General features: G+C 42.5%; 1 protein-coding gene across 1 annotated transcript; it reads left to right on the top strand.

Annotated features, from left to right (window-relative positions):
* The first annotated feature begins 61 nt into the window (after positions 1-61).
* On the top strand, positions 62-9,872 carry LOC107217959. Its single transcript, XM_046743109.1, has 11 exons — positions 62-459; positions 1,139-1,711; positions 1,771-1,937; positions 2,022-2,484; positions 2,553-2,771; positions 2,983-3,234; positions 3,580-3,779; positions 5,671-6,613; positions 8,076-8,297; positions 8,660-8,911; positions 9,060-9,872. Exons 2-11 carry the CDS (start codon positions 1,357-1,359, stop codon positions 9,248-9,250), a joined length of 3,264 nt encoding a protein of 1,087 aa, XP_046599065.1. The 5' UTR covers positions 62-459; positions 1,139-1,356; the 3' UTR covers positions 9,251-9,872.
* The last annotated feature ends 508 nt before the right edge of the window (positions 9,873-10,380 follow it).

Below are 10,380 nucleotides of genomic sequence, written 5' to 3'. Positions count from 1 at the left end.
AATTTGTCAATTTGATAAAACAATAATACTGGTAAAATAAAGTAATTACATCCAATTACTCGATTCGTTTACTATAAAGACCGTTACCTTGAAGAGTGAAGTAAATATGAAAGATGTACAGTAGAAAAAGTAAGTGAGAACCGAATAATTGTAAACACGAGACGATCTGCGAACTATCGATAAGTATCGCGGTTGGTTAGCCAGAATATGAGCTGACAGTATCGAGCCAGTATTGCTCCGAACGTCGCGCTAGCAAGTTGTAAGAGCTATAGGATAATGATGTATCCATGTGTAAATACGCGTGTAATGTCGTATTGTGAGAGTGTGTGGCTACCAGTGTGTCGATTGGGATAGCCTGTACAATGAAATAAAGTGAGTGCTAGCTGTGCGGAATGCGGAATCCACGGGCTGGTCTCCTGGGGACCTGATGCGAGGTGTTACACCACGTTGGTGTGCGAAGTTGGTATCGAATTCTTAGTTTACTTCTTTTCATGTTATATCTCATCTATAGATATTTCAAATATTTGGACGCTTTTTCTGATATTTGGTCACGGGATTCTTCCACTTGGAGTTACTGTGGTTAGTATTGTAACGTTTTATGGATGTCTTACATTCATGCATATCCAGTTGCCAGTTCGGAAATGGCCAGGCGAAACAACTTAGAAGTTTGCGCAGTATTTTCGATGTTTTTCACTTGTAACTTTCTATTTTAAACTTATTTGGGGCGAACAATTTTTATACGCTGAGTAGCAAGATTTTTGAGATTCTTTCTGAATGAAAACAGTGATAGTGGCACTACGATAAAAATCTGCGACAACTCCGGGGGTGGACATTTTCCAAGATCAAAACATATTTCACGTCACGCGCATTGGTCTAAAGCAAATCAAATATGAATAACGAAGCCTCGCCACTTCCTACATCCAAGAACTACTTGCTGAAACTATCGTCACTAGTGGCAGCGACTATATATAAGCGCTAGAGAACCACTGCGTGATGGATTGTTTTACTGCACAGCTCCTTGTGAGATATTCCAATGAATATTTATGTTAGAAGCATACATTATCAAGTATGAATTTATTAAAGAAGATAATTCTATCAAAAATCATCGAGTGCAACTTTTCTCTTTATCCGTTTACAGTTGAATGCAGTGGAAACTGATCCGCGTAATCTCTTCCGGTATGGTTCTAAGAGCCAGATAAACCGGTCGAGTAGGAAGTCGGGAGTTGCATAACGTCATTCACTCGCACTTCCTATTCTGTCTTCATTTTTATTTCCTACACCGTCGCAGCAGCGTGAAAACTTTCGCAACACCAGTTGAACTGCAAACTGCGACTTGAACGCAGTACTAATAATCTAATGCCCACAACTAATCCAAATTCGTGGCAGTGTTTCTCTTGGCACTATCAAGTCATGCTTTTTGTTACCACTGCGGTGTTTGTGGCTATCGCTTCGATCTACTGGTACCTCACGTGTAATTACAACTATTGGAAAGCACGCGGTATCCCCTTTCCAATACCGCGACTCATTTTTGGCAACACGAAAGAAATTACTCTGCTCAAAACTACGATCGGTGAGGGTTTGCAGAATATATATAAAAAATACGAGGGATGTTCGTTTGTGGGAATTTACGAACTCAGAACACCGGTACTCCTGTTACGGGATCCAAAACTCATCAAACTAGTTCTGATCAAGGATTTCACCCACTTTCAAGGTACTTGCTCATAACCCCAGAGAGTCTATCACCCTTCAAAATAATTATCATTTCTCAAGGTCGAGGTATCGTGTCTAACGAAAGCGTTGACCCGCTGTCAGCCAACCTTATCAATCTTTGGGGACCCAGGTGGCGAGTACTGAGGACGAAACTGACTCCCGCTTTCACGGCGGCCAAGATTCGAAACATGTTTGACCTGATCGCCGAGTCCTCGAGGCAATACAAGGTCGGGGATCGAGGATCAAGATTATACTGGCGTCGGGATAACTGAAGCGAATAAAGAGATTAAAATTACTTCCAAACGTTTCAGGACTTTCTGAAGCAGTACGCTGATTCCGAGGAGGATCTGGAATTCAGAAATCTCGCTGCAAAATTTACAACCCAAGTTATCGGTACCTGCTGCTTCGGGCTTCAGACAAACGCCATCCAGAACGAGGACTCCGAGTTTCGAAAGATGTGCCGGAAGGTGCTTGATCCGTCGGCGATAATCGCGGTAAAACGAGTAATCCGCATGTACATGCCAGGAATGTTTCAGTGGTTAGAAATGGGCCTTAATCCTCCGGACGTCACGGCGTTCTTTTTGGACGCCGTGCGTGACCTCGTCGAGTATCGGGAAAAGTACGGAGTGATCAGGCCCGACTTTATGCACTTGCTAATGCAGATTAAGAACGAGGTGAAAGTAAACGGCGGCGGTGATTGCGACATAAATTGCCACGGGTCCAACTCCGGGAAGGTGGTCGATGCTACGAGAATTCTCAAGGATCCGGATATCGGTGAGAAAGAAGTCCTGGCACGCAAGTACAGTATTCCTTGCCGTTTACCATAATAAATCTTACTTCAGTCATAGACGAAAAAGTGATGGCAGCACAGGCCTACATATTTTTCCTCGCCGGCTTCGAGACGTCCTCAACAACTATGAGCTTCGCTCTTCACGAGCTGGCGTCGAACCCGAAAATTCTAAACAAGCTCACCGCCGAGATTGATACAGCCCTGAACAAACATCGCGGCTTCTGCTACGAAGCAATTTCAGAAATGGACTACCTGGACCGAGTGATTCAAGGTAGATATACGCACGGCCACAGGTTACTTCGATTGGAATTTCTGTGCGACCTGCTGGAGTGATCAATCATCACCGATCTCTTCACCATAGTCATACAAATTCAACTACGCGGCTTAATATATTAACCACACGGTGGTAACTGATTGCTATTCGATTGTATAGACGATTGCCTCATTTTGATATTCTAAAATCTCTAAATATCCTTTTGCAGAAACCTTGCGAAAGCACCCACCGGTAGGAATGGTCCCCCGCCTCTGCAATAAGGCCTACAAAATTCCTGGGACAGAAACGGTCATCGAGGAGGGTACCAAGGTTCTAATACCCATTCACGCGATCCACCGCGACCCTGCCTACTATCCCGACCCATCACTCTTTGATCCGGACCGTTTTCTAGACGAGAACAAAAAGTCCAGGGAGCATTGCACGTTTCTGCCCTTCGGAGAAGGGCCCAGAATATGCATCGGTGAGCAGGTAGTTTAGCAATCAGGCCCCGGCAACTGTAAGCAGGGTTTACCGCCCACCGTCCGGCAAAATGTCATCGTCACGCTCATTGCATACAATACGCTGACGCCTACCTGAGACATTACTACTTATGCCTTCAAGTTGAACTCCAGGTGCAAAGCCACGACCAGTTGCTCCAAGGACCAACCACCGTTACCCGAGGGTTTCTCTATCCGCATTCAGCAAGACGCTTATTCCTTCTACGACATTACAAGGCCCAGAGACGAATAGCATTTCAATGATTTTTTAAACGATTATTACGGTGATTAGCGAATCTTGATAAAAATTGTTTATTCTTTGCTTCCAGGAACTCGCTTTGCGTACATGCAGACGAAGGCTGGCCTGGTGGCACTTCTCTCAGGATACGAAGTAAATCTCTGCTCAAAGTCAAGCATCCCGCTCGAGTACGACCCGACTGCCAACATTCTTACCAGCAAGTCCGGAATCTGGTTGAAAATTCGTCACCGTTGCAAACGAAATGCTCGATCCCAGTTTGCATCAGTTTTTTGACCGACTCGAAGTTGGATATAGAATTAATAACAGGTTTTCCAACGAGTTTCGGTGAAAAATAAACGCAAATCACGCAATAATCGTTCTAAGAAAGCGTTGAATTCATGACTGTGGGCGAATGAAATATCGCCAGGTCAATGCATGCGGTAACCATTTTTAAGTGATGAGTTGCGAAATTGCTGTTAATCGCCTCTCTTATTCAACAGCTTTATTTATCACTACCGCAAATTTGCAGTTATATACGAAATACGAATCGGATGTGATGGTGAAAATGCATTTACGTAAATACGTACAAGAATACACAATTCACACCTAAGACTATAGAGTGCCACTGGCTCCAAAACGTTCGGAACTACCAACGTCTAACGTCATCATACCTGAATTCTCAAACAGAATAAAACACCTCCCACAAAGCTCCATATATTATACCCACAACTTATTCTAGCCGGAAAGTAGATGAGTTAAAAATTACTGCGTAGGAAGTGTGATGAGTGGATATAAATCAAACAAGACGCGTACTTAGTGAGTGATTATCTCGATCGCGATAGTTATCGCAATGTCATTATCGTTAAAGTCACGCCAAATAATAATTGATATTACGATTGGATTCGTGTTACACGAAAGATTTAATCAAACAAAATACGAAATTAACTGCAAATAGCAAGGAATGCAACTCGTTTGTACCTGCGTAGATACCCAAGTGAAGTTTCATTAATCATATTCGAAATTGATCTGAATTAATTTTCCTCATGAAATTCAACAGCCTCGAATTTGTTGACCGGCACAGCATTACAGATATAAAAAGTGCTCGATTACTTTCGAAGTAACCACACTACTGTCAAGATGTCACAATTTTCCTCCACACACGTGGAATGAAAAACAGTTGTATTAATAACGGTGGGAAATAATTTGCACTTCCTTAATTGCGTTCGAGGAACGTTTGCTTCACAATAAGGAAAAAATTTGTCATAAATTCAGTTTGATCTCTGATCTCGTTGTTCGGGCCAATCAAGGGGGAGTTTCCCGGCGGACGCGGGCGTTGGAATTTCGAAACATATACCCGCTATCCACGTGCTAGAAGAAACGAGTGGCCGAGAGGGGATAGATAAACACTAGAGGGAACGCTTCGAGATATGTGCGTTTCAACTGCGTGTTCAAACTACGAAGCCGCATGGGACTCAGTCGGCGGGAGGCGAGACTCGGTTCAAGACTTCGGCGCCAACGTCCGCGTGGCCCAGAAAATTTATCGCCTCCTTCGCCTTGCCTGTGCTTTGCCCACGCGTGGTGTCAAAACCGACTGAAAAAAGTGCAATAATCTATACTCTTTGGGGGCGTCAGGTGTCTTGATAGGCGAAAAAGTGTTCGAGGTTCCATTTCCGAATCGGGAACACAAGCGAAGCTTGTTCTTTCTTAAAAACACTCGAGCCTCGCGGACGACGTTGGAGAATCGCAGTGCAAAGCAGTCCGCATATAATATAATTATTTTTATTTGAATAATACTATAGCCCATTGTGATACGTTTTTACCGGATGCAAGTGTATACCCTACACGGTACGATTATACGCGGTGGTTCTAAACACAACTAGTGCGGTATAACTGTCCGATGCGCAAACGAGTCACGTGACACTGGCTAACTAAGTTTGCGTTACTTTCATTAGCGTTTATTGATCCACGCGGCATGATTGAATCGTTGCCGTACCGTGCATACGGTATACCTGCAAACCGTTTTACATGTAAAGACTGGAAGAAAAACGCGCTGTTCCGTTTTGTATTTTGATATTATTACAGTTACGGTAAATTTAAGACTGATATTAGAGTCTCTGCCAGATAGGTGCTGCTTCTGTTCAGATTTAATAGGTTGAAACTGTTGTGAAGAAGTATCGAGTGAACGCGCGTCGAAATGATTGGCATACTGACAGAGCTTTTGGACCCGATCCTTCTGACTGGTCTCTTCATCGGCATAATTTACTTCTATTTTACGTCGACTTTCAATTATTGGGAATCGAAGGGAGTACCGTATAAAAAACCTACGATATTCCTTGGTAACTTTGGAGACCTTTTGCTGTTCAAAAAGTCGCAATGCGAGGGAATTCAGGATATGTACAACTGGTTCAGGGGCGAACGATTCTTCGGCGTCTTTCGCGTCAGGATGCCGGCCATCTTCCTCAGGGACCCGGACCTGATCAAATGCGTATTCGTAAAGGACTTTGCGACATTTACGAACCGGGGTATCCCGGTGAACAATTCACAGGATCCGCTCAACGGGCACCTCTTCAACCTCGAGGGCAAAAAATGGAAGAGTCTACGGTCGAAGCTGACGCCGACATTTTCCTCCGGTAAAATTAAGAGGATGTTTTACTTACTGGCCGAATGCTCGATGGAATTTGAAAGGCTGATCCGTCGCTCCGTCGACCGTAACAAGACTCTTGAAGTGCGTGCGTTGGCTGCCAAGTTTACCATTGACGTGATCGGGTCCTGCGCTTTTGGCATACAAATAAACGCCCTGGCGGACGAGAGCTCGCCGTTCAGAAGTATGGCCGAAAAGCTATCCAAGCCCAGCTACAAGACTGCGCTTTGGAGGATGCTTCGTACCTCGGTCCCCGGCTTGTTTAAAATTCTTCGGGTCCAGGTGATCGACCCCACAGTCACAAAATTCTTCAAGAATGTTGTATCCGACATGATCAAGGAGCGCGAGGCGCAGGGCATAAACAGGCACGACTTCATGGATCTGCTCGTCGAACTCAAGCACAAGGGGATCCTGGACGTTGAGCATTCGAACGGCAGGACGCAGCCTCTCACCGAGGAGGAAATTCAAGCTGCAAAGGAAATAGGTATACATGTAACTGGCTCTACGACGGCGGCTCATGATCCTTGACGAAATTTATACAGCAAGTGTCACGTAGGTATCATATCAGCGTTCGGAGAAAAGGCATCTGTCGAGGGCTCATCTTGTTCCTGAAATGTCAGAGATCCTCGTAATTCAAAACGTACCAATACGTGACTTGGAAACTCGTCGGAACAGCAGAGTTATTTTAATTAAAAATTACCTTAATTTTTTTCATTTTTATCATCAAAATCCAACGTCACAATATCTGGAATAAATCCCACTCATTTGTCAAATTTTAAATGATAAATGCATTACGCGTGACGTCGCAATCGCATTTATGATTAGGAATCGTAGGACGGACACGGTTGTCGTAACATTATTCTGCTCTTGGTTATGCCTGGAAAAATCGTCATTGCAATTTATTAGAGACAACGGAATGAAAACTCGATATGGGCCTTTAAAACTCCGTACGGTTGGTGAGCTTTTCCTGCATCAACGTCATAAACCGCTTCTTCAATTAATAAGAGAAATTGAAGCGTACTGAATTCACGGGATAAAAATCTGAGGCGGGTAACAATAAGTCAGACGAAAACTTTGACACAACGCTTAGCAATTCACAATCTGAAGATGCATCGGCGATGTTGTTAATTAAATGGTAATACGGCAAGCATAAACTGGGATTAGGATAATATCACCTGTATCGATATGAAAATAATTTTATAATCCGTCAAACGATCGGTCTCTCGCCTGTGGTTAACTCTGAATAATAATAACTTATAATTAATCTGCGATAAATTGTTGCGAATTAATTTGCCAAGTCACGCCAATGCGGAATGTAATCGAGTCACTTTTAGGTGTGAAGTTGAAACTGATCGCGTGATAAGTAATCAAGAATTCGTAACCGATTTCGACATAATGAATACGTACCGTGGAATACAATATATTATATCACAGACGTGTCAGTGTAATTAGCTATATTTCAATTCGAAATGTATGAATAATCTTTACATTTTGTACGTGACCACACGCTACATGCAGGGCTTAAGTGTTACAAGCTGGTGTAACTACGTGCATTATCGGCAACCGGCATCCAGTCTCGTAAAAAATGATTACCAAAATATCCTCAATCTTGACGTCGACTGGAGAGAAATCGATCTTCTGGATACCGCCACGGATGTTTCTTTTCCGATTACCGTCGTTGTTTTTTTTTTTTATTTCTTGACCTGTTGGCCACGCTGAGAGTGTTATCGACATGCTGACGCAAGCATGCTTGCTGCCATGCAGTCAGTAGCTTAAATGGCCTAATTATATTTGTTTATATTTGTAGCACGTAGACGGAATCGTGAGTCGCCCAATAGACTGCGCTTATACAGTTGTGCCGTAAATGTTGGTTGAAAAATAAGATCCTCGTGAAAATTTCACGAGTTTGACAATGTCGTTGAATAAAAAAATTTTTTTAATTTTAGAATTGGACGAAAATGTTATCGCGGCCCAAGCCTTTGTCTTCTTTGCGGCAGGATACGAAACCGCTTCCGCGACGATATCCTTCTGCCTTCACGAGCTGGCGCTAAATCCTGATATTCAGTGGAAAACCAGGCAGGATATAATAAATAGTCTCGAAGAATACGACGGGAATTTATCATTCGAGTGTGTTTCTGAAATGAAATATCTCGATAAAGTCGTACTCGGTAAGTTATCCTCGAGAATTTCCTGGAATAATATACTCTGCGAATATCGAGATGTATTATATGATCAACCCATCAACGTTACGCATATTTCGGCGAATCCCGACGACTATCTGCCTGTAAAAAATTCCGTATTACTTTAGAATGAAAAATCTTACGTGACACCATAATCTGTAGACATAAACGAAGTGAAAAAGTTTGGACAAAAAATTCTTCTCAATACACGGTTCGCTCAGAGTGATCAAAATCCACGATACCTCCAGGAATTATCGTTTAACAGCCAAAAAAAGTTGCGATAAACTATCGCGATAACGATTATTATACTAATTGTAAAATACAACCACACAATTATAACGGGTTCTCAGAAACTTTGAGGAAACATCCTCCCGCTCCGTTGTTGTCGCGGAGATGCGAAGGACCTTATCGAGTTCCAGGAACGGACGTCGTGCTTCCTAGTGGTACCCGGGTGATCATCCCTATCTACGCTCTCCACCATGACCCGGAACATTACCCAAACCCGGAAGAGTTCGACCCGGAACGTTTCTCCGACGAAACGAAGCAGAGCCGTCATCCCTACACGTTCCTGCCCTTCGGGGAAGGACCTCGAAACTGCATAGGTACGTTGGGAGGATCAGATTTATAATCCGTATCGGCAAGTCGACTCTCGAGGAAGTAACTTTTCATTTTTATTCACCTTGGCACGCAGGCACGTACCTACGTGTTAAACACGTATACATCGCAATATGCTATGATTGTGTTTTTCAGGAATGCGGTTTGCGCTGCTTCAGACCAAAGTGGGGATAATTTCTTTGCTGAAGAGCCACTCGGTCAAGCTTTGCGAGAAATCCGCTGTCCCCATGACATATAGCCGGCGAAGCCTCGTCACAGCCAGTGAAAAAGGAATTTGGCTTGAGTTTGTTCCAGAGGAATCATCATCGAGTAACTTAGCTTGCTGATCCACCGCGAAGCCTGTCAAACAAGCTGACTAATTTACCTTCGCCTGCAACCTTCGCGAATTATGTTTACTTTCAACGTCTCGCTCGGACATATGCACGTACCGTGATATATGTATATGTATATTCGCGTATGTTGTGTGTCGGAAAATTTACACGCACGTAAAATTACAATACGAAACTTAAGTAACCATTAAATATCCTGCAGTTTTAGTGCAAACTGTAAAGGATACTGAGAAATTACATAATTTCGGTGAAAGATACTTAAGCGATACGTGTTACTTACGTGTCTTAACCGTGCATTCGTATTAATATTCATATTATACCGTTTTATGTATTTGTATAATTTATTCCCGAGGCGATGACTCAACTTCGTCTCCCTTTTTTATAAAAGTTCTTACAGATTTATAAATACTATGATATATATTTTTGCATAAAATTACGATTATTTTCTAAACACTGAATTTACGAATCGATGGAACTTTCAATGGCTGTATTTCGTGCATGTCATCAATTAATTTTATTCTGTTTACCTTCTTAATTGCGCGTAGTGTGTAAATAACTCTGTTACTATTTATCATTACTATTATACTGTAATCGAGTAATAAAGTTTCACTCGAATGAATTAGTACAAAACACCATAAATTTGTATAAAGTATAGTATTCGCTGTACTTAAATTAATTTAATGGCATTTAAATTTCGTGATCTCATAGCAGAGGATATTATGAAACACGGAAATGCATCAGCATTTGTAATCTACAGACACGCGAGTAAAACGCCCCTCACATGATTATAAAAAAAACCAGCAGCAACCGTTGCGATTATTATGTCTTCGGCTACTGCGAATTCAAACTTATAAACGTGTCTGAATTCATGGGTTTGGTATTCAACAATGGGCCATTGGCGTAGCGATAAATTTTCACATCCGCTCCTACGCAATACCCTAAATGGCACATTCCACCATAATAATCAGCAATGCCAAATAAATTTCCTCCATAAATTTCTGTCTGCAACAACTTCCGTCGTTGGTCAAGTCTTCTGCAGAATTAAAGGCGATACTGAAAAACGAACATATTTCGGTAGTAATACTGATGAAATGCCGGAATTATGGAGATCCCAGTCTCGAGTGAAT

The sequence above is a fragment of the Neodiprion lecontei genome, chromosome 6 (assembly GCF_021901455.1).
Source record: "Neodiprion lecontei isolate iyNeoLeco1 chromosome 6, iyNeoLeco1.1, whole genome shotgun sequence".
In the NCBI taxonomy this organism is placed as follows: Eukaryota; Metazoa; Arthropoda; class Insecta; order Hymenoptera; family Diprionidae; genus Neodiprion; species Neodiprion lecontei.
The sequence above is the reverse complement of the archived record's forward strand: the minus strand, read 5'-3'. Positions and strand labels throughout refer to the sequence as shown.